At 38.7% G+C, this 25260-nt stretch overlaps 1 protein-coding gene across 5 annotated transcripts in view; it reads right to left on the minus strand.

Annotated features, from left to right (window-relative positions):
* Positions 1–3308: 3308 nt before the first annotated feature.
* ESRP2 (epithelial splicing regulatory protein 2) overlaps positions 3309–25260 on the minus strand; it is a 47854-nt gene continuing 25902 nt past the window's right edge. For 2 of the 5 annotated variants that reach the window (XM_030025924.2, XM_030025923.2), the window contains exons 8-16: positions 24878–24988; positions 24001–24133; positions 23750–23792; positions 22923–23224; positions 20591–20812; positions 19108–19306; positions 17700–17892; positions 16494–16671; positions 3309–4699 (exon numbers count right to left, since the gene is read on the minus strand). In XM_030025924.2, coding sequence (XP_029881784.1) covers positions 4541–4699; positions 16494–16671; positions 17700–17892; positions 19108–19306; positions 20591–20812; positions 22923–23224; positions 23750–23792; positions 24001–24133; positions 24878–24988 — 1540 coding nt within the window. In that variant the 3' untranslated portion in view covers positions 3309–4540. Of the gene's footprint in view, positions 4700–7636; positions 7749–16493; positions 16672–17699; positions 17893–19107; positions 19307–20590; positions 20813–22922; positions 23225–23749; positions 23793–24000; positions 24134–24877; positions 24989–25260 lie in introns of all 5 variants that reach the window. The other 3 variants (XM_030025928.2, XM_030025927.2, XM_030025926.2) reach the window with 3 other exon arrangements.

A 25260-nucleotide genomic window follows, 5' to 3' on the forward strand; every position in this document is an offset into this window, starting at 1 on the left:
TTTCACTAACAAAAGTTTGTTGAAAACATCTTGGTTCACATAAACTAGAAAAACTTGTAAGCCTGTCTAGTGTGAGTCTGCTCTGCACATGAAGAAATTCCAACACGAAACACCTGATCTGAAGCACAGCTGCAACTATTAAAATAGAGAATGGCCATTTCAAACTCCTCACTCTCACCTTATCTCAAACAAAAGTAGTAAGAATAAGCTATCTTCTCCCTGAACTGGGGAGAAACACCCTGTGGGATAGGCAAACATATAAATAATTTCTAGGTAAATCTATCAGTATCAAGAGAATGGGAGCAAAAATACGTGACTAAATGTATCATCTCCAAACTAGCACTATCAGGAACATGAAACTAAGAGACAAAATATAAACAACGCTAATTCTGTTCTTCAGTTATATAATATGGCAACACAAGTGCAGGTAAGCCATTTTGCTGATCGTGAACACAGAATAAGCTTCTTTTTGAGAAACAAGTTTTGTGGCTGATGACAGAGTGTGATGACCCTTTCTTTAAAAACGGTAACAGTCAAATCACAGTTCTTTCCCAAACCTCACTTCTTCTTTGGTGAAACGGTTAAAGCTTAACACTTTATATATTTATTTTTCTTATTCCATTAAACCGCATGCAAGTAAAGACAGCAATCCCTTTGATAAGGCTTCTGCAACACAACACGGTCTACAGATTCAATCACAAGGAATAAACGCGTACATCAAAGAGAAGAAAAAATATTTCGGCCTTACCCCACCTTCACAGCCTTCTCCAGTGATGTAAGCCATCGTTCAAAGATGTGTGCTGCCAAGTGTTTATGTTCCATTTGTAAAGGAGAAGTCTTGGATTTGAAAGCCAGCTCATCAGCTATAAAGCCTCTACTGCCAAACTGCAGATAAGCAGCTCCAAACTGACGTTACTTCTGGTGCGTGCTGCTTCCAGAAGCTGTACAGCTAAGGCATAAATGTAAGCACACCTTAACCTCCAGAAGTTACCTGCCATACCAGAGTCTCCAATAGTCAAAATCCATCTGCCTCAACACGACCCCTCCACCTGGCCTCAGAGCAGACTTCCTCCCCCTCACAGCTGAGCCACATAAACCCTGTGGGGCAGCCCGCCTGCTGGGTCACATCCACCAGGCCAGGCAGGGAGGGCTTCATTACGTGGGATTTGGTCCTTAGCCCGTTGCGAGAAAACTTCAAACTTCCAACGCCAACTGCGAACGCAGTCTGGTTGTGCAAATGGCTGGGGAAAAAATCAGATGTCAGGTCTGGGGACATGGTGGAGGGAGGCGGACGTGCCCTCTGACACGGCGGGGACACGGCCCTCCGGGGCCACAGCCGTCTCGGGCTCCTCTGCGCCCCCCAGCCCTGGAGCCGACCCCCCAGGGAAACCGCTCTGCCAGGGGCCCGCCTCAAATAAGGGCAAAACCCCAGGCGGCAGGTGCAGGCCTCCTTCGCGTTTTCACCCCGTGCCGGCGTCGGGCGCCTGGGCAGGCGGCGGCCGCCGGGAGGGCCCGGCGCGGCTGAGGGGAGCAACGGCCGCGGGGGCGGGTCTGGGCAGCGCGAGCCGCCGGCCCGACCCCGCGAGGAGGGGGCGGGAGGGCACCCGCGGCCCTGCAGGCCAGGCAGGACCCCCGCGGCCGGGGCAGGAAGGGCCTGCCGTCCCCGCTCACCACCCCCCCGCCCCAAAACCAGGCCAGCAGGCACCCCCCCCCCTTTTTTTTGTTATTATTACTACTACTTTTTGTTTATTTATTTATTTAATACTGGAGCAAGTGGGCTACGCTACTGTTTATTCTCTTACTATTACTTTCCTTCACGCTTCTTTCAGGCAAGACCACAGCGTTTTCAATACCAGAAGGGAAGTCCAGAGTGAGAGTGTCTCCAGGTCAGGCCTGTTGTCAGACACCCAGCCGGGGGGCTCTGGTCTAACCAAAATGCTACCCCTGCCCTTGCAGTCGTTTTGCACAGATAACTTCTAGAAAAAAAAAAAAAAGTATGCTACGCACAGGGCCCATGTGTTACATCTTACAAACGCACAGCCTGAAACATCCAAGTTCAATTTCTATAACTAGTTTCCGCTGCCTCATGCTGAACTGTGATTAAAACAGCAGTTGGTGATAGCTAAGCCTCTTTTTTAAGAGATAGCTAGATACAGACTTTGCACGTGGCAGTCCGTTTGTAGTTTCAGTTCATGTTAGCATGGGACTGCACTTAAAAGTTACACTGCAATCATTGTTGACTAAGCCATAAAGGTGTTAAAAGAGTAAGGGGAATGTGTACATCTAAAACACAGCTGGTGTCTTATGGAAGGAGCAGAGCACATACAAACAAGCTGTAAAAAGACTAGATGCTTTTAGTAGATTAAGCACCATTTTAGCTAACAGAAAACTACAACTTCCATACAGGCTACTAAGAGAAAAATAAGATGTTTCAACTGATTGCAAAGCCATAACCAAGAGGTGACCAGATGGACCAGGGCAGAATGTAACAGTGTAATAAATGGACTGGTAGCTCCATGGCATAGGTACTGTATTGCTCAGGATAGAGACTCCCCAAATTTTTAAAAGGGAGACAAGCATTCTCCTCAAAGGCACAATGAGAATGTCAATTATAATGGTACAGCCCTCTCTAGTATTCAAATCACTTTAAAAGTAAGATTTCTGTAGACTTCACCAAAACAAATCTTGGAAACAGATTAATGCAAACAGTCCCACTTCACAACAATGAAAAAGCTTTTCCTCCAGTCCCACCTGACTGTGATAAAACTTCAGCTGGGAGGTTTTAATGATGAAATGGCACCTGGCATGGAATACTTCTGACCAGAGAGAAACAAACCTTATCTTCTTAATATGATTTCACCCACCCACCCCCATTTTTACTACAGAAACGTTGTCTGGCTCCATCATGACATAAACGTAGCATTTTGCGTTGCACAGAAAAGCAAGTCAGCCATTAGGTCAATTAAATCCAAACACAAACATCATTTCAAGTTCAGTACTTTGTCTGGCACCAGAACGAGAGAACTAAGCATGTAAACAGTTACATCACATTGCCTAAAAAGTGTTCCACTACAAGAGAAATATCTATCATGTATATTTCTGGCATACCAGCACATGCAAAAAGAAAAAAAAAAAAACAAAAAAAAACCAAAAACACACAACAAAAAACCCCACACCACTCTCACAAGATATATATGCTTACCTAAATCTAGGAGAAAGAGAAAAATGAGTAAAAGGTTATTTAACAGAGAATGATGGCCCATGAAAATACACTGAAAGAAAAAATAAGTTACTTTCATAAGCCAATACACATCGTAAGCATCTCTTTTATTTGTTGTAATATAAAGAAGCATACATCATTCAGCTCTTTTAAGTACAACTCAAATTGTACACTAACAAAAAAAAGATCAATTCAGACATCCATGAACATGTCACAACAGGATTCATTACATTTTGCTCTGCTGGTATTGCACTTGGAATGGTTTAAGTAAGGCACAGTAAAAACAAAGTCATTTAGTGCTTCTACAGCAGATGTCTTTTTTTAAACACATGCTACATGACGTAAAAGTACTTCTTCTAGCTTATGTATATACACACACAGGGAAAAAGAAAAAGCATGCACTAGACGATTTAGATCTCAACATATCTTGTTTCATAATATACAAATAAAGTAGTTTAAAGATGTAAACAAATTGCATGCACATAAACTAGAGCAAAATCTTTAATACAGTATCTGAAAGCTATTATGCTTAAATAAAAAAATATAACTTATTAGTACTCAGGTTTATGTGCCATTTTTGTCCTGCAGAGATTAAAAGTTTGGGGCTGGGAGCAGGGAGTTATGGGTGGGCAGGGAGGATTTTTCTGGGCTTGCTGTTGTTTTTATTTTTTTGCTTTACACGTTGGCAGCAGTACCTTGGTAAGAAAGACACATATGGCTTTTGCAAAACAATGTATAATGAAAACATGAGGAAAAAGCACAATTGCATTTGGGGTCCAGCATCCTGGTATTTTCCAGTCAAGAACAAAACAAAACAAATATCAACGTGATCTACGCTTTGAACTGAGAAAGCTATGCATTCCAAAAAGACCTTTCTAAAGACATTTAAACTCTACAAAACCCAGACACTTTGTCAAGTGTAAACTCTTAAGAACTAAACACAGAAGAATCTGAATGACTCAAGCTTCGCTTTCCACTTCAAATGCTACTGAACAGGTTTCTCCCATGGCTGTGATAGCTGAAGTGCTATTAGATTGTCTTCAGAATTAACTAGATGCCAGGAGTGGGTTTGCTTATTTTTAAACAAGTACATTAGAAATTAAGTAAATAAACTGCATAATTTTTGGTTTCACTTTATCTTTGGCATAGGATACACCATTTTTCAAATTAAATACAGGACATGTACCACTCTGCATTCCAACGTATTATGCTGAAAAGGCACATTTGCTGCTGCCTGGATGGCAAGGGAAGACTTCTCATTTTGCAAAAGGCACGGTGTTGAGTGCGACATTCTTTCCCCATCCCCCAAAGAGTGTTTAGTTAGACCAGGTACAGTTCTACATAGCGGCTTCCCAGGAGCTGTCCGTTTTTCTCAGCCACTGCTTTCTTAGCTAGATCCAGGCTTGGAAAAGTCACCAATGCCTCTCCACTGGGCTGGCCACTAAAGTTGTAAAGCACGAGGATGGAATCTGCATGGAGCTGCAATGGTATGAGAAGACAAAAGAGAAAAAACTATTAAAGACCAGATACCACACCTGGAAATGCAGTTTTTAATGCTGTGCATCGGGTTCACTCCACTCCTGTGTCTGTGGCAAAAGGTTCTTTCTGGACGTGAGAATGGGAAGGAGCAGAAGAGACTGAAGATTAAAAGAATTCAGTCTTAGCTTGGCAAACAGCAGCAGCTCTTATTCTGCTGGTGTGCTGAACAGAATGACGTAGACGTAATTCCATGCAAAGATTTTGCTAGAGAAGTAATTCAGATTAGATGTTAATAAGAAAAGACTTGGATGTTAATAAAGGGTAAATGGAGCAAGAAAGTCCAGGCATTCAGTGAATAATTCTTGTGTTATGTGGACTACTGGCTAAGTGACAAAGGCTATAGGGTATGTGAATACTCACACACAAAGTTTGGAAAAAAAAAAAAAGTTATAGAGCTGTATGAGAGTTCAGTGTTGGGAGAATGAGCTGAACTTCACACAGGTATACAGTGCAAGGAAGGTTGTTCAGTAAAACAAAGTAAAATTTGGTGCAGTCCAACTGAATTAAAGAGATCTTTACTGTAATTTTAACAAGGCTAAGAAAAAAGCAGGATAGCAAATGAGATTATTTAGTCATTGGAGCTGATTTACTTTGGAGTGCATTTGCCCTCTGGAACTGCCTTTTAAGAATTCACAAATGCTGCGTTTAAAGCAGACGTCTCTGCCCTATGGTACCCCAGCCATTTCTGGTAACATGCTAGAAGCCCTTCCAAGCTAAGTTTGGAAGCCCTATTTGTTGGATAGAAACGGATCTCAGTGAAGTTTCAAAACCAAAGGTTGAAGGATCAAAAAGCTCAGCATACAAGGTTAATTTGTTGGAGAAATCAGTGCCAGACAAAACATACGGTCTATGCTGGGAAATCAATCAGTTTTATGAGTATTAACCCAATTCAAGTTAAGTTCATGTGACGTATGTCCTCATGAGTTTAGAAAAGGTTAAAATATTTAAGGGTTTCAATTTTTGTAGAATTTATGCATGTCTGGTATACTGCAATAAATATCAGACTTCTCAGTTATTACCAGTAGCAGTTTCTGATCAGCTTTACATTCAAACCTATGAAAACAAAGCAAGTACATGCCAGAGTTTCACTCACCCAAACACTTAGCAGGCAGTAAAAGTATTCTTAAGATATAAGCAACAGTACACTTTAGAAATTAAAAGCATGTACAAGACAGTACAGACTCATATAATTTCTTCTCACAGAACTAAAGTTAGTCAAGAAATAGCATGCAGAAAGAAATTCAAAGACAAATAAAAAACATCACATCCAAAGCCCAGTTCAGGTTTGGTTTATTTCAGAATAACACTGTGCTCAAAGAGAAAGTTGTACACAGTTTGGGTTGCGCTGCAAATCTGAGCTAAAAATGGTCTGCTCTAAACCAGCTCTTTGCTGTTAATCCATATGGGATCAAGTCATTTACCATCAGTCCTGAATGTAAGTTTAATATTGCAGTTCAGAGTCAGCTGAAAACACACATGGAGCACACTTAGACCTCTGAGCACAGAGAGCTTTAAAAAGTAGTTTAAATAGCAACATTGGTGTAATACCAATGTTAGGATCTGCATAGAAAGTTAGCAGAGAAGTCTACACGTTCTACAAGCAACGTAATTAAGAGTTAAATAAAACCCTTCAGTTTCTTTTTAAGACACACTAGTTTTAGTTTCTTATTTATAGATAGAAATAGATTTTCTTTATGCTCATATATTTTTAAAAATATAGATTCAAATCCATACAAATCTTTTTTCTGGATGTTTTGTTCCAAAAAGAGTGGTATCTGTATGATACTACTTTGGATTGCTTAGAATTCAGGATAGGCTACTCCATGAATTATTTTCTAGTCAAAGACTGTTTCCATCTCATACACAGTAGAACCCTATTGCTGATTTGGTTTTCCAGTTAATCTGGGTAAAACAAGAGACCCAAACAGGTTGTCCAAGGTCACATAAATATGAAAATGCTCAGATTAATAATGGGTGTTCTTCTGTACACCACCAGACCATGCAGCCTCTAGTGTATCTTCCCCCTAGCAGATCTAAAAGTATCATGAGAAACCAACTGAGTTGACGGTGATTATGCGAAGGTAACTTTACCTGCGAAGGTAATTCTATCAAGGCACAGTATTTGATCGTCATTTTTTGTACTGAAAGTTTTGTGTGGTTTTTTTTTTTTTTTTGAAGAGAAAAAGACATAGTAACTCATCACTAGCATTTTGAATGGAATACAATGGTATTGGGATGTCACAAACTCCATGTAGGTCACAACAAAATTTCTTTAAGAATTATGTGTTAGTGCCAAAAATGCAGGGAAGTTTACCATTGGCAAATTTAGTTAGTTGCATTAGAAAGACACTACACCAGAGAAACCTCTCCTAAGAAAAAGAACGGAATAGTTCACATTGCATTAGGGAGACCAAGAAACAGAGAAGTTAATTTCTAGACAGATATATGATACAGGAAAGAGAAAGCCAGAGGTTTGGGGTTTTTTGCACACACATTTGTGTGAGCTTTATAGTCATATCAAGAACAAAAAAAAAATCCATCTTCTATGACTATGCTAAAAATAAAATATTGGACTGAAAGCTTCACATGAGAAACAAGCACTAATAAACCCTTCTCGAAGTTCAACACACCATCTGAGCAGAACCAGGCAATCACACTACCTCCACCACTGCTATCCCATCAACTACAGATCACAATTGGCCTATTTCCTTAGGTTAGTTGATTTTTTAATAGGATGAAAGCAGAAAGATTAAAGCAAGGATACCAACACAAGCTACAAAGGGGAAAAAGCCATAAGCAAAAAACTCTGTATCACCAAGCCCTTCTTTCCCTTCCCATTCACCACTGGAGACCCAGTTTCTGCCAGTCGCATCTTACCTTCTTCAGAAGTTACAAAGAGTTACAAACAGACCCACTCTTTCGGTGCTTGTAACACACTCCTTGCTTGATCGCTCAGCTGAATAAGGCCATTGTAGTCATCAGGTGCATACTACAGTACAAGTGTGATATATGATAATCAGCAAGAGAAGGAACAGTTCTGGTACAGCAAGCCACACAGACGATCATTTGCAACCATAATTAAGAGCATTCAGCTATAATAACTGGCAGGAGACAGTGAATTTGACAGATACTATTTTTATGCAAGATAAAAAAAATACATCAGCTGAACTACTGGTTGTAGAAATAGATTTAAAGTAAACGCATGCGGGTAATATTCTAAACTGTGTATTTCAACTGTTCCTTATCAAGGAAGGGAAATAGTTCAGACCACGAAGTGCTCCTTTTTTCATTCTACTTATGAGACAGCAGCATCAGGTAACAAAACTCTTCAGTTTGCATAATCATGCTTCCAGTAATGACTCCCACTGGGACAGATGAGCATTTTCCAGCATGCATACTGAAGTGGGGGATTAGAAGAAGTGTATGGATCTCATTCAGACTTTTATGCAGTCATGGAAACAAACAGCAGCTTCTCTAGGGTGGAGTAATAAACACTTCAGCTGCATATAACACTTGCATTACATAGACTACACCAGTGTAGTTAAAGAAAATTAATGTCCCAGCATGAATGCACTTAAAAGCTAAAATAGCATTTACACTAGTATGGTATATTTCCATATAGGAAAAAGAAATAAACTATACAGTGTAACTGCATCATGATAGATTTGTAGTAGAAGAATATTAAAATAAAAATAATGACTGTACAGCACAGTCACACCAATAAATTAAAACAAAAAACCCCACATGGGGATCAGATCTAAAAAAATATTGGAGATCCTGAATCCAAATAGTAATCATGCATACTATTGGAGGCCCTGATACAAATATGAAATCTATAGTCAGAAAATAGATCTTGGGGAATATGAAACATTGTTTTGTATCTATCTCATAATCTTTCCAAATTATATATCCTGGAAAGGGACTAAGTGTTCTTGCACATGCTACAAAGACTACTGGAATGCCTCCTGTAATCCAGAAGACAAAATGTTTAGTATAACCCAGGTTACAGAGTATCCTTTCAGTGGCAAGAAGAGTTTCCCCGTCTCCCCCAAAATGGCCCTTTGGCACTAACGTTTTAGAGGATTGCCAAATGCACACAATGTAGACATACTATGCTGCCTTCCTTCGGTATTTCTATAAAACAAAAAGTCTCCTGCCAGCTTAGGGAGAAAAAGGTATTATATTTGGGCATACAGGACACATGTATCCATCCAAAGTGAATTTGAAGAGAAAAAAACCAACCATCAGAGTATACACCTTCCACAGAGAACAATAACCGAGAGCCCAGAGAACGTAAAAGAAAAGAAGAACCTCCCAGAATTTTTACTACTGAATTCTAGCCACCTTCACATCTAGACCCATGCCATTAAGTAAAAGACAAATACAAGAAGTATTTTCTAGATAGTCTCTGCTAGGGCAACCAGACCGTGCAAATATTAGATTTATCAGTTCCCAGACCTGCCCTTGAAACAAATCTACAAAATGTAAGTTTACTCTTTGGAAGGAATGTCTCAAGATAGTACATACTTTAGATTATCAGTGGATGTACAGTAGGTAAAGATCTATAGCCTTGTGAGGGACGGTGTTTAAAACATTACACTTGAAATGCATAAACAATGTGGAAAACATGAAAGTGGGAAAACTACCCTGCACAGAAATGACAAAGTTGTCAGAGCTTAGGCCTAGGCTGAGAAAGAGATCAAAATACCTAGCAATAGAAGCAACTTTTAATCACAAAAAGATAGGTAAGAGACTGTAGTTAAAATTAAAACAGAAGCTGTGGAACAGTAAATTCTTCAAACTTACAGATTTCAAAAAGTAGTACCGCAAACCAAGCTAGGAAATAAAGTGAGGGAATTCTTATTCCCTGTGAATGAAATGGAAACTACCCTAACTTGCCTGAGGAAGTACATGATCATGAATACTTCTGATTCTGTCTGCATTTCAGAAACCCATAAGAACAAAACAAAAACATCCAACCATGCAGGACAAACAGTGTAAAGCCAAGGGTAAACCTATAAACTCAAAATGGAAATACAGTTTTGCTAGCTTCACCTGCAATGCAGTAGGCCAAATTCTGCTTCCATTTAGATTTGAAAAATACCACCTAGTGGTGTAAACCCCCAGTATAATCAGTTGCAAGTTCACTGAGCTAGCTTCTAGCAGTTTCCTGTACACACATTATTGAGACCTGAAACAGTATGACAATACTGAGATAATATGAAACTTCACGTTGTATTTTCAAATACCTACCCTTAACACACAATAACTGGTTATAAGTTACTAAATACTGTAATAGTTCCCCTTAAATTTAAGGGAAATAAAATTAAAAGCAGCCCTCACTGTTAGTGCCTCCACTATCCTCCTCTTATCCCACTATCCTCTCATTCCCACCTTCCTTGCTTCTCTGAACTGAAGCACAGCCTCTCTCCTCAGAGTTGCTGCCTTGTTCCCTCCTCACTTAAATGAAGAGCTCCGTTAGAAAAGTCAGCCTCAGATGTTAAGGACATCAAGACATACGGTTCTCAGCATACACTCTGGTGCTATACTGACTTCTTCCAGTGATCAGAGATGGGAGCTAGGATCAAGAAAGATGGAAACTAAATACGGAAACTAGGTATGGGATAAGGTTTGCATTTAGAACCTACCCTAGGAGAAGGAAGCAAAACAGAACCTTTGCAAGTGGTTACTAAATAAGGTTCTGGGGTCAACCATTAGCTCTACAGCAGGCTGCAAGATGGCAGGAAGAATATGCATACATACTGGCGAAAAAACCCACAGCTGATTGGAACAGAGATTACATCAAATAGTGAAGAATGGGATTTCCCATTCCCTACATTCTTGTTATCTCCCCTGTGACAGTAGGGGCTTTTATAGCTTAAGACACGTCTGCTAATAATGGCAAAATGATGTTTCCTGAATGACATGTTGCTTCTTTACAGAATCAGCAGTTTACCTTACAAGTGTAAGGTAAATACCTTTCTAGGTATTAACATTTGAAATGGCAGAGATATTTCAACTTGCGTATATTAAATAATAATTATAATATTAAATAACATATTACAATAGACTATATAATAATAATAAAAGACAGATGTACATTAAATAGCACTAACTCCACTCTCCTAAAGGAGATGACCATTTCTGACCAACAATTCCTCCAGTATGGTAGCATCTCCCAGACGGACTATCTGCTATGCTTATTGCAGTGCAAAGCTTTTTAAGATGATAGGAATCAGAGACAGACTGGTTAATAAAGAGGTAGTATACTATACTCCCTCCTTGTACATGTTTTTTTTTTTCTGCAAGCTATTTTATTTCTTTCAGAAATACCTGTTACACTGAGGGGAATATGGGACTGTTCTTGTCCCCTCACAGACTGTGCACAGATTTAACCAGGTCACTAACCAGTGAGACACTGATTTTAATTTCATTTTTTGCAGTTCCTATAGTGGACGTTTAGAGATCAGTCTAAAAACAGCATATGCAAAGCAATTTAGGGGGAAAAAATCCATTGCTAAAAACAAAATTAAAATTGGAAAGCATATTTAGACGTGTCGCAACTGGAAAAAAAAACAAGGGGAAATGAAAGAAAAGAAAAACATCATAGGCAAAATGGCCACATCAGGATTGCAGCTGCAATTCTAGCCTAAACTAGTGATAAACTCTATCACAGAACAGTTCCTAAAGGGAAGAAATCCACCTCTCATACTTTGGAAAAAAGTCTAGATTGAGTAAGCCTGGAATGTAGAATCAGATTTGATGAGTGGCTAACTGCAACCTTTGGCACAGGAGTCAGGAGAAATACCCAAAGCTGGCTTTGCCACTGAAGTATATCAATTGTACCTTAGGAGTGCCAATACAAACACCAGCAACTGAATGCTCTGTGGAACAGACAGTGAAATACATAATGCCTGTTCCCAAAAATACAGCATGAAGATGGTGCCACTTTAGTTGCTTGCTTCAAGCATGGGAAGCAACAGTCAGAAACAGCAGCCACTAATTTACTAGTCCCAGTCTCACAGATGCTTTCTCCACATAGACAGCATTTCCAGGTAGAAGATAAATTTAGGAATAAAGCAAAACGAACAGCATAATCTATCCTGAGAGCACAGGGGTGAGCATATAATAATGTCTATATTGCCAGATGACTTCAAATATCAGTAAGTGGGAATTCTTCCTCTACCACATCCTTTTTCCCTTCCCTAGTCCGAAGGTGCTATGCCTAGAATTGGCATACAGACGATGGGGTATCCCTCTCAGACTACAAAGCGTCAGATTTCAAAAGGAACCCATAGACAACAGAGAATACTTCTTTGTTTAAGCATGCATTTCAGAGAAAAAAAACCTAATCCTTAAAAAGTCAGTAACAATGAAGCCTGCTGTCCTGATACAAAAGAGAAATGTTGTTAATGCCCTTGGAATTTAGCTATCCATCCACTTCACTTCCTTATTACGTTGCACAAGCCACCCTCCTCCCCCCCTCAATGAGCCTTGAATTCTGGGTCTCTGAAGACTTGGAAGATTAATATACTGCAAAAGCTCTTTTTAGCTGCAGATAAAAGGCACCTAAGTCCAGTATAGGTTTAAAGAATAGTATTTCTTTTAAGCTTCTCTTACATAAAAACATGTACACAAAGAAGTCTCTACATTTCCATCCTAACCTTTTTCAGCAAATTCAGGAGGCTTTAAATAAAGCTCAGATGGTGACTGTGGCTCCTAAATCTTAGTCTTCTCCTAGTTTATTTTTTTACCAGTTCTGAATGAAACATAATACTATACTTATACACAACTTACCTAAAGAGCAAGTCTGCTTTCTATGAACTAATCCACACAGTCTTTTTCAGGCAGTCATGAGTTCACTTTACGTTCACGCCAACCTCCAATAAACTGGGCAACTACTACTAAATGCATGCTGAATCCCAGCTAAGACAACAGTTGTGAACTAGCTTTTGGCCAGCTAAGACCATGGGCACAGTTAAATTGCATCTACTTGTACATAAACCTCACAGTTCTTGTCAGAATACCAACTCTGTCCATGTCAGCAGTAAACCTGCATTCTCATAAGAAGAAAAAAAAAAAAATTAGGTCATTATTTGGAGACTAGAAATATTTCTCATTCATTCATTTAGTGGCTAAAGAGGAAAATCCATAGAGGATTTAGCCAGTAAATACAGAAAAATACTTTTTAGTAATAAATTTTGTTCTGGTATGCACAAACAACTTCACGTAAATCCATCACTCAACTACTACACCTGTTCCTTCCTTATTTACTTGATTTCTCTCACTGCTTCTACAACTGTGCAGAGTGATGGCCTAAAGTAACAGAGAAGTCTGTTGCATGTAATTTTTGCACTATTTTTGCACTACTTCTTCCTCAAACTTTTCCCCATAGGATCTGAAATACAAATTATTTTTCCTAAATCTAGAAGGGTCTCTTCACAATCACATATTTTTCAAACTATAAGGGAAGTTTCCTGTAAACATCCATAGATCCCTTACCTCAACATAATGCCCAAAGACCAGCATCTGCTGAGCAGCTGGTGTTTTAGCACCTGTCAGAGCAACTACTGTCATTGTCATCCCATTGTCTTATCTGAATTGTATAGTGGGTTTTTTTGTTGCTGCGGTTTTGGTTGTTATGGGAGTTTTTTGTTGTTGTTTTTTTAAGTATCCTTTAGCTATGTATCCAATATATAACTGGAGTCAAATCAATGGCCCTGTTGCATTTCAGTACAACTAAAAAGCAGTTTAACATGAATTACCTACTAATCAGCGACAACTAATATTGGCTCTCTTGAAGATTACAGTACACTACAATATTATACAGAAAGGTGATGGGGAAAATTACCATCTCTAAGATTTACTATTAAAATTCTTCACAGGTTTTTCAAAACTGTTTAATGCAACTCACATTAAACACATGCAATCTGGAAGGAATTTTCAACAATGAAAACAAAGCAGAACTACAAGAAATCAAGCTGTTGAACCACTAAACAAGAGGCTACTGCTGATAAAATTAAATTAAAATTAAAATGCTGATCTTCAGATTTTTACATTATTTATTATTAGAAGCATGTACTGATATTGAGACCAGCGTGTTGAAGCCCATGATAAGCAAAGTCTATCTCTTAAGAGGCAGGTCTGGTATGAAAGGTGCTTTCACTTAAGTAGCAACATATCCATACATGCAATACACAGAGCCCATGAAGACTGAAGGAAGAAAACAGAAGAGAATAAAGCAAGAATTAAAACTTAAAACCTGTTCTCTTCAGACAAGGACATACAAAGACAAAAAATCACCCTTCAATCTCAGCATCTCCGATCTGGTTCCCAGAATACCAACATTGAAGCCCACTGAATACCAACATCAATTAGTTATACAGAAATTAAAACCATGCCCAAACCACTGGTGATTATTAGGGGCTCACTTTATAAACAAGCAGAAGCATCGTGCAATAAATCCTTGGGCAGCAGCAGAAAATGAAAAAACAATGTGAGGAGAGAGGAAAGGGGAGGAAAAAAGAAAAAAAGATTAGTTATTGCTCCAGAGACATAATATTGTCCCAACACAGTAAGTCACCACCTCTTTTTTCCCCTAAAGGAATGAGCGAGTATAAAACTAGCATTACCACATGCGGGATTCCAAGAACAATTCAAAATAATTCCTTGGCTCCTTTATAAGATATTGAACCCGATCCCATTTGGACACCATCTTCTAAAGAAATCAAAGAGGTGACCAATTTAATAACAATAACTGATGATGACAGGAGGTTGCAGCAGAAGAATATAGTTTTCATCTTGTAGCAAAATCTCTATTCGAGACATTTAATTGTGCAATACAACACTATGAACTGCTCTCCAAATGCAGAAACTAGGAAAAGGGCAAATTCAGCACCAGACCCAAAGTTCAGATTCACTAAAGTGAAGATTTAGTGGAAGACAGAGCTACTAGACATTCTCACTGACTAGTTCCATGCACAGACAGGTTCAGGTCACATTTTTCAACAGTGCACTTACACATCTAGCTGAATTTCAATTTAGAAAATAGGCTTCCTCACTTGAAGTTTTAATACATCCACCATCCATCTACCAAAAACCCCAGTCAGTTCAAAAAAAAAAAAAAAAAAAAAAAAAAAAGTAAAATATCAATGGCTAAGCAACAGATGAAATCATGAAAGCCACAAGTAACCGAACTTGGTTTGAACTCTGGAAATATCTGTTGAAGAAAAAGCCATAAAGTTCAATGACATTTAGTTTCTTTTTAATGTTTGTCAAAATTCATCACACTTTTTAAGCTAAATAATATAGCTTTAAGCTTATATTTAGCTATAAGCTAAACCTTCAAATTTTTCCACTGAAAAACCAAGTATGAGAAACTACTTTCAAACATAAATGTAACACTTGAAAAGAAGCCACAACAGGTGGAGCACTGTATCTTCCAAATACTCAAGACTCAGAACATATATATTTAAGCATCTGTTCTCAGTCTACACTCATTTACATAGCAGACATCTGGCTCTACAAACTAAAGCCCGTTGTCCTTTAAGAATTCTAAAGAAAAAAAAAGAAAAAAAAAAAAAGAAAAAAAAAGAAAACATACCATGCCTGAATGTTTCATATTAACTGCTGCTATGCATTAAAAAGAATCCATCTGCACCTTACACTTTAGCAATACCACTGTTATCCAACTTACAGAATTTTGAAGGACAAACATGCAAAAATTGTCTTCTTTTCACACATATCACTTGAACAGTGGTTTGAGACCCACCAAGAGGATTTTAAGTCAGGGCTTTTGAGTAGTACCAGAAGTGCAGATTTGGTATTTGTGTAAGTGCCATTATCCACAGAAGTTAAATACTCACCAGAACATACAATATTCAATTATCTTTCCTTTTAGCAAACACGTGGTGACAAAACACGGATATAGATACAATATCCTCTGAGATGAAAGGCAGAAGACATGGAAAGACCCATTCCATGAATTCAAATAAGTGCTGCTGGAAAAAAATGTTTGTACATGGTACTTTTTTTTTTTTTTTTTTTTTAGTGTTCCTCAAGCAGGTAAGTTTCTATGTGTTTGCTCACTGATCGAGCATTGAATCAGTACACACTGACTGAAGTTACCTACAGCATGTAGACTATTGGCTATCAGTATAAAATGGTTTGGAAAATACAGTTTTCCTTTAGGTTGCAATGTAACACAGTTTTAATGGAAAATGTTTCTGCTTGTAACCAAAATAATTAGTCCTTGAAAGAGTGTCTGACAGAGGTGTCTGTCTCCTTTTGCAAGCAAGTCACCACACCTAGGTCAACACCTTTTGTACTAGAAATTTGCTCTCAGCAGACTATAACACTTAAGTCTTGAAGGTCAAACACTGACCCTACCTAGGGCTCCCGCCAAAAAGTGGCCAGAACCGAAAGCTTTTGGCAGCCCTCACCTTCCTCTGGCAGCCCCTTTGCAGCCCCACTCACACTGGGGCTCTGCGCTTTCTCCCTCTCCAAACTCAAACCCTAACCCTAGACAATCACTGCTTTCAAATTAGGATATGTCTATTATATAAGAAACAAGGCAAATTGTATATTATACTTTGGTCTGCCAGTTAAATATACAACATAGAGCTTGCACACTTGTTCAGCAACTTCCAAAAGCACTCACTTGCTTAGTTTGATCCCCACTGATCATTACTCGGCGGTCCAAATACAATATCAAGGAGAGGGACTGCGTACTAACCTGGTACCCCTGGAAGAAACTGAGTATCTCCTTCATTCCTGTGTTATATGGCAAGCCCTGCATACGGACTAATGCTCCAGGCTGGGGCAGAATCGGAGTGTGGGTGGCAGTGGCAGCAGCGGCTACAGCTCCCGGAGGGGCTGCAATATAACCCACCGTGGTAGGCGATACTGGAGGACTGAAAGAGAAAGAGGGGCAAAATTGTTATGAAAACCAATAACTGGTTTTACTACTCAGAATAGGCAAAGATGATACTAAAAATTTAAATTTGTGAATAAGCCCAAAAAACACAGAAAACCAAGCAGCCCTGATGTGGACTGCTTTGTGGACTTTCTTCATTTCTCTTCAGCATCTGATAATCTATTTTTAGAGAAGTGAGGGAAAGGAAAATAGCTAACAATTGTAGTTGAAGACAAAGAGTAGCATTTGTTATTTCACAGGGAAGGAGAAAAATAGTAGCTGCAGATTACTAGTTCTAAGATTGTTAATAAAACCATAAAGAAAAGCCGGGGGGATGTGGATCATAGTATGAAAAGCAGGAAAGGGCCCAAATCTGGTACTTCTGAGCCACAAAACAGTGAGTTAAGTAGCATCTCAGGTCAGGGCCTGTCTAGCAATTTACCAGATAGTCAGGCTAGTAAGTGTCACAAGCCTAGGAACTACGAATGAACAAGCTATTTCCCCACGGACCCAGGTACCAGACTTCAGTGAGCCATGTTGATACCATCTGTGAGAAAGGAAAAGGTGCAAGCAAAGCAGAAGATCTCCACATGTAAAGTGTTCTGTGTTCTCACTGATAATAGAAGTCAAACCTAGTACACACCTATGATGAATCTTTCAGTACGGCAACAGTGTCGTAAGTACAAGAACAAACTAAGAGATGAGGGTAGAGGCGTGTATTGACACAACTTCTCATTTGGCCAAGAAATAGAACTGCCTTGATGACATTGCCCCAGTGCCAAAAACACTGTTAAATATTAGACCAACATTATAATGAGATTCAAACAGAACCTACAGAAAAGCCGAACTTCATTACAAGGCCACAGAGATTCAGTTAAAATAGCTACTGCCTCTGCTGATGAACATCAAGTTCCCAGGATGATCTACACCAGAAGTACAAATTTAAGAGCTGTTCACAGGTGATGACACAGTTGCCTGTTCCACCAAGATGAAATGTCAAGAGAAGCAGCTAAGTCTAGGGGTTACCTGGGATAGTAAGCTGTGTAATTCATATAAAGCTGAGCAGCCTGAGCTGGGTAGTAGGTAACAGTTGGAGGAGCAGCCGTGGAGGCCTGGGGAGTCCTGGTGGTTGGCAAGAGGGCTTGTGGCTGGTAAAGCGCTGCCTCTGCTGGGATCACAGCTGCTGTCTGGAAAGCAGCATAAGCTGGTGGAGAAAGACCTAAGAAAAAACCAGGACACAGCAACAAAACCCAATCAGAATGGCGATCTCTTCTACAGGAAAGGAATTATTCATCCTGATGTGATTAATACCACCTGGGCATGATTAATGAACACTTGTGCAAAGACTGCTCTCTAGCCTCTGCCCTGGAGACCCCTGCTACATCACCATGAATGACAACCGGGGCATTTGAAATGAGCAATTCCTGAGAGTTCACAACTAGAGCTGAGCAGCCTTTGTCCATATGTAAATGGAAAGTAGGGAACTTCAGAGTTACTCAAAGAAAGCATAAAGCCATGTGCATAGAGAAAGCAGGCGTGCACACCAACACACCCTCTGTTCTTTCTAACAGAAGTTGTACTCTGTGGGACAAAATTAACATAATATTAGCTACACATGGGCATCCACAACTGCTGACCATGAGTCTTCATGTATAAGCCTCCTGCACCTTCAAAACATTTTTAGGATCTAGCAAATGGAAAAAAGAATACCCCACTAGATCACTAGTCTGATGCATTTTGATGAACAAATACCTGATCTGTATAGGAACATTAAGCTTGGCTTGGTGTGCAAATTGTTTTTATATACTATATTTGGCAGCTTTTTACTATTTTGCAAATACACATCAGTATCTGCTTTGTGATTTGGTAGTGAGACTAACTAGAATGGTACAGTAAAGTCCCATTATAGTTCCACAATAAGGTTCACTGTAATCTTAAATAAATAAAAAAATAAAAATCCATCCAACTTTACCACTCTATGGTCTGTTAGCCTATCATCCCAGTGGGTGTTTTCCTTCAAAAATAAGCCCATAGAGTACCTTCTCAATGCTCTAAGGCAAGATAGCAAGAGCACTCATTGGCAGCTAGAATACAGAATTTCTCCCCCTTTTAAAAATCCCTCTTATTTCAAGTAGGGTTCACTACAGCAAGTCTACCGCAGAGCTCAGAAGAACAGTACACCCATAAAAAGCAAAGTGTGCAACAATTTCACTGGCAAGGCCTTGCTGCCCTCTACTCACCACCGAAAATACAATAAAAATGCCTCTGATCAGTCCCATTATTCCCCAAAGGGAACAATTCCAATCTCAGCATGTATAGATGGATGATTATTGATCATGGCAAAACCCAAGTCAAAAGGTGAAAGGCCACAAAGCTTCAGCACCTACCACATATCAGCCTTTAGCAGCAGAGAGCAGAAGAATTGGAGACTTACATGGTAACTTACATGGCGGTGGGGATAAGCCACTACGATTTAAAGTGCCACCCATTAAAACAAAGTTCATCTCCTCTCCTGAACACTGGAATACTTCCACATAACGGTCCTTCATCATTTTTTTGTGACATTTTTGAGCCACCATAAAGGCTTTGTCAGCAGATTTCATTTGGATAAAAGCATCACCTGATGGTCGTCCCTAGGGGAGGAGGGGGGCAATAATCGTAAGTCAATCTGTTATTAAAAACATGCAGAGCACAAGAAATGCAGAAAGTATTAAGATCAGATGTCTACTGAAAGTCTGTATTGTTCTTCCATCATGTGGCACCAATGACTAATAACAATTATTTTTTGGAGCAGAAAGGCAAGACTCATGTAACCAGCACCCAGTTAACATAACTCTCCTTCTGACTTCTGCAGAATGAAATAGAGAATAATTTAGTATGGAAACAAACTTTGAAGGCCTCTACTCCAAACATTGTTCAAAGCAAGGCTAACTTTCATGTTACATCAGGCCACTCATGGCCTTCTCTACTTGAAAACTGAGCATCTCCAGAGGTGGAGATTCCGCAGCATCTCTGGTAACCTGTTCAGTTGCCTAACTAATTTCTCATTGTGATTTTTTTTTTTCCCTTTTCACCCAATTGGAATTTTCCTTGATGCAGTTTATTAACACTGTCTCTTATTCTTTTGCCATGAAGCTCTGGAAAGACTCTGGCTTTGCCTTCCCCGTAGCTATTTTTTAGGTAATAGGACAACAGTATAAAGCTTCAGACATGCTTTAGTAAAGTCCATGGTTACATTAGAAATTGATTTCCACATCTGATTTTCTGCAACCTGACAGACTTTGCCATATGTATAAAATATTAAAAACTTTCTTAACAAAAAAGCAAAACAAAAATAGTAGATCTCTCTCATTTGTTTTCTTTAATACCTCAATATTTCTGTGGCTAATAGAGGTCATTTTTAATACAACAAGGAAAAAATATCCCTATGATTATGTCATTAAAATATATCCAAAACACAATTTTTAATTATCAACTTCCTTTAAAGCCTGAGAAGTGTCTAATCAAGTTAGAAGTTAGAAAAACCTAATACTTCTACAAATACCACTCAAACACAGCTACCATTGAGCAGGAACCCTGAAGCTGACAGAGCAGCTATGCCATCTAACATGAGACATTGCTGTCTTGTGTATTTCCAGCACTTGACTGAAACACAAAGAACTATTTAAGACAGCCTCCAGGATAAAGTTATCATTAAAAGAACAAGCTTCATCCTCCCCAATCTTGTGCATACATATATAGAAAGAAAAGCACATGTGTATGTAAAAGGGGAAAACAAATGAGGAAAAGACAAACAGAACATGGTTTTCTCAAGGTTATAGAAGACCTAAAGCACAGCCAAGAACAGGTAAGCTACCCTGACTTCTCACTCTGTTCAATAACTGGAAAGTTAGCCCTCCCATACAAAACACTGTTACCTGTTGATTAAGGACCATGTGAACTCCATGGGGCTTGATATCAGCTGTGGCATCTCCCATAAATTCCAAGATGTCATCAATGCCAGCAGTGTAAGGTAGGCCTCTGAGCCGGACACAGTCACGTATGCTACCCGTGGCAATGGTATATGGTGGGGGTATGATAGGAATTATGGGAGTTGGGAGAGTGGGAATAAGAGGTGTTGACATATATCGATTAAGTACCTGTTGGCAAAAAAGCACATTGATAGAGATTTACCATCAACGATCCGGCTGAGCACAAATCAGTTCTCATAATACTATTTCACACATTTAAATAAATCCACTTCCAACATCAGAGAAAAAAAAACCTTCTTAAACCAAATTATTGTGGATAGTTTCCTGTTGGGCATTTGAAAGTTTCAAACTCAGAAGGGGAGAGGGGAAGTCTAACAAATTTAATTTGCTAGACTCTAATAACAGACCTCTCTAATCTCATTATAAAAAAGCTAAAAGCAGATTATGGTTCATGTTGGAATATCCCAAGAAGGAACATCGGAAAGCCACATTTGTGCTAATAAACCAGTATTGTCACATACAGTTCTTACTTAAATTAGTGTAAATGAAAAACAGTCATTTTAAAAGAACTGAAACCTGAAATAACTAATAAGTAAAAACACTAGCTCTAATTCATTCATAAAACCTGATTGGTTAAGTGAGGGTGCTTGGTTTTTTAACCTGATTGCTCATCTCCAAGTACAGGTTTTCAAGGAGTAAGGAGAGGAGGAAAAAAAAAAAAAAAAAAAAGAAATTTAAAAAAAAAATTATAAGAATTATAGGTAATCTTGATCTCAACATTTTATTTTCTCTTGACTCATTCCCAAATGACAAAGGGAACATAACTTGCTGTTGGGGCATACTGCTGAAAAACATATTTAGCAATGATTATCAGAAATAAACAAACATATTGTACCAAAAGAGGTACCAAAAAAGACAGTTACAAAGCTTTAGTTTTCTCAATGACCATTCAGCCTAGGGAGTTTGTCGCAACAGAAGCCTTTTTTCAAGAATCTACTTGTAGCACATTTCAGGCCAGAAATCTTCTCCCTCAGTTGTGTATAGAATATTGCAATTACTTTGTATTAACACTAAGTAGATGAGAGCTGGCTTTACCTCTTGTAATTACTCAAACAAGCAGCTTGTAATTCCCTAAAAAAAAAAAAAAACATCCCTTGCTCAAGCAGCAAAAAAATTAGGGTGTCACCCTAGACAGCTGTCAGGGGAAGAAGTAATGACATATTGGTAGAATACAAGTTTTATCCAGGTCTCCCTAACAAAAGTGAGATCAAAAACTTGGTCACTGTGACAGAGTGTTTCTGTTCCTTAGAGGATTCAGCCTTGTTCTCTCGTGGCGGGGGGGAGAAAAAAAAAAAAAAAAAAAAGGAAAAAAAATCTCACCATGCCATTTCACTTAGTCTTTTACAATACACATATCAGATTCTTGGCTGGTCTAATCTCTGTATCACAGTACTAAGGGTAAATTGCAGGTCTACAAGCATGGATATTCTTTCCCTTGCCCCAGCCCTTCTATTGAAAAGACTTCTCATGTCACATAGGTTGAAACAGTTAAGTTTTTATAGCCAGTGGTTATGCAAAGACCAGATCAAATCTCGTAATGGTTACCTTTGGCATTATGGGTCTAGAAATATTCTGTGTCAGGCAGAAAAACGTAATATGTGATTTTTTCACAGGCTCGAGTTGCTGGTGCCAAAATAAAATCATTTTACCAGTTCAAGAAGATGATTAAAGGAAATGGTGAAGCATAGGGGAAAAAAGTGAAATATATTATCTTAGAACAACAAATATTTCACTTCCTTTTACCAAAAATCAGATACATCCTGGTAATTCTTAAGTTTCCAACAAAGCAGTTGTAGGAAAAGCTAATTTAATGCATCCAGATTTGGATTTAATGTTAGAAATTCTGTACATGGACACCAGAATTTAAAGACAATACTGCAGATTTCAAGAAGCATTACTACAATACTATCAATCTAGTATATTTTTAGAATTATTTTTGTGATTTCAGTCAATCCTTAAGAAGTAGGAGAAAATTATCCAATGATTTTTACTTTACAATCTGAGGGATGTTAAAGAAAAACAAACAGTGGCAATAAAAAACAAAAAAACAATGCTGCACAATTTTCCATGCCAATCAGTAAGTACATATTGCTCTTTCTAGAGCTTGACATCTTTAATATAATAGACTTTCATGGTTGTCTACAATGTATTTGTGTGCAAATGTTAGAAGAAATGTTTTAACTGTTAAGTTTTGAGTCTCACAGCCAATAGTTACAACCTGTTGGACTTCTGCTGCTGTGCTCCTGAAGAGTTCAATGTAACGTTTTCCAAGTATTTCTTTGTGCTTTTTAAGTGCATTCTGTGCATATTCTTCACAGGAAAATAACACAAATGCATCTCCTGTGGGCCTGCCATCTGGGTACTTGACAAAGAGAAGTCCCTCTTTCCCTCCTGTAACTGGGCACTCTGGTCCCAGGAACCCCAAGACATCCTCCTGAGTAGCAGTGAATGGAAGGCCTCTCATCCGGATGATAACTTGATTCTCCTTAGATAAGAACTGGGCCACTTCATTGGAGGTGCCTGGTAGAAAGACGACAGCATATGGTCAGCCAACAACATATGGTCATGCTGGTCAGTCAATTCAATAGGACACAGGAGCGGCAAAGCATTAAGGAGCAACACAGGAGGTAAGTAGCTAGCAACAAACTCACAGAAGACCTGAGACACTACTAACTCCCAGTAATCTATTTTGAAGTGAAAATCCCTTACCCTGAAAATGTTTCATATTTTAATGAAATTGGAACAAAGATGAGATTAGTGTGAACTTATACAACATACATAGATCCTTCTACTGCAAAGGCTCATCTTCCTCCCAAACAGCAAGACCTGTCTGTGAACATCACAGCCCAAATGCTCACAGCTCAAATTCAACCACATGAAACCAGAACTTGACAGGGTCAAGTATTCTTGGAAGGCAAACAGGAAAAGCTACTTCATTATCTATTTGTGTCCTCAGTCAGGAAAAAAAAAAAAAAAAAAAAAATCAGAACTAAAACAAGACTCCTATGAACTTAAGTAATCACACTGAACTCCAGCATCACTTACCTCCTGCAATTTTTAAGAATTCTTCCCCAGTTGCTTTGTAAACCTTAAAAAAAAAAAAAAAAAAAAAAAAAAAAAAAATCACACGTGAAAATTACAACATTCAATTCAAACACACTCACTCTTCCACATGTGAGAGAATTGTATTTTGGTACTTTGAGCAAAACAGAAGTGTGGTTTGTTCTCATTTAAAACTGTAGTCTAAAATACCCTGGTTGCTCTCCAAAGATTTGTTTCAAGTCACTCTTTTTTACCTCAATGTATCTGCTACCCATGTGATGCTTATGTCTTTCCAGTGCAAGATCTCTCTGTTCCGAATTGACAAACCGAACTAATGCCTCCCCATTTCTTCTTCCTTGAGCATTCAGACAAAGAGCCACACCACCTCTGGAAGGTAAAGCCAACAAAAATAAACTTAGTTTAAATCTTTAATACATTTAATATATTAATTGTGTAAGAATAGTAGAGAAATTAGACTAACATGGAGTTTACAGATTGAAAAAGAAATTGCTACTATCCACAATTTAATTTCATTTTTAATGTAACACAATTGTACTGCAGAATCCACTGCAGTGAGATCTTGGATCTCATGCTGTTCACCACTTTCTCAGCTTCCATGCAGATGTAAATTTGCAAGCCTTTCCTATCATCTCAGTGTTGAGAATCTGGAATACATATTAAGTGACAGGTATACTAAATATATACATATACAGAGGTGTACACATATCGGCCATATGAAAATTTCTTCCAAACAGCACTTGGAGGTTTCTGAATCTGGCCTGTTTTGGAGGTATAGCAGAATACTGAAGAGACAGCACAAAATTAAAGCATCTATTACATCTTGCAGTAGGAGTTTCTCCCTTTAGGTACTAGCAATAAATGAACATATGTTGGTTTTCAATTGATAAATCTCTTTTCTTCTTCACACACTTCAAAACTCTCTCTTGCACACCTAAGGCTGGTAAACCTGTTCAGGCATCATGACCTGGGTGGGAAGGGGCCTGGGTGGGGAAAGACAGTAGAAGTGAGGACTCTAGTGGGGAGTGGGGGGGATGTATGTTAAACAAATATTAACAGAACTTGCTATTAAAGTCAAAAGTGATAAAGCAAAACAAATTCTTATTATCTTACTTGGCAATGTTAAGTCCTTTGAAAAATCGAGCAATATCTTGGTCTGATGATTGCCATGGCAAACCTCTGGCACGTATTACTGTCTCACTGTCCACTGTTTCAGATTTACTACTGCACAGAAAGAAAAAGAAGCCAAAGTGAGATTTAATCTAGGTTTTCCATTATCTTACCAAATTTCAGTTTGCAACTAATGTAACTTGTAAATCAGGAGTATATTTGCTGTTGACACTCTTCCAATTCCATTACTCCTTTCAGTAAAGAAAGGAAAGATAACTGGGATAATCCTTTTGTATGTACAACGCCTAAGATGCACTATGTTGTCACCACATTGCAGTTCCTTAAAAAGAAAAAATAGTAAAACTGTCTCAAAGTCAACTAATTAG

Source organism: Aquila chrysaetos, chromosome 9 (genome assembly GCF_900496995.4).
Source record: "Aquila chrysaetos chrysaetos chromosome 9, bAquChr1.4, whole genome shotgun sequence".
Lineage (NCBI taxonomy): Eukaryota > Metazoa > Chordata > Aves > Accipitriformes > Accipitridae > Aquila > Aquila chrysaetos.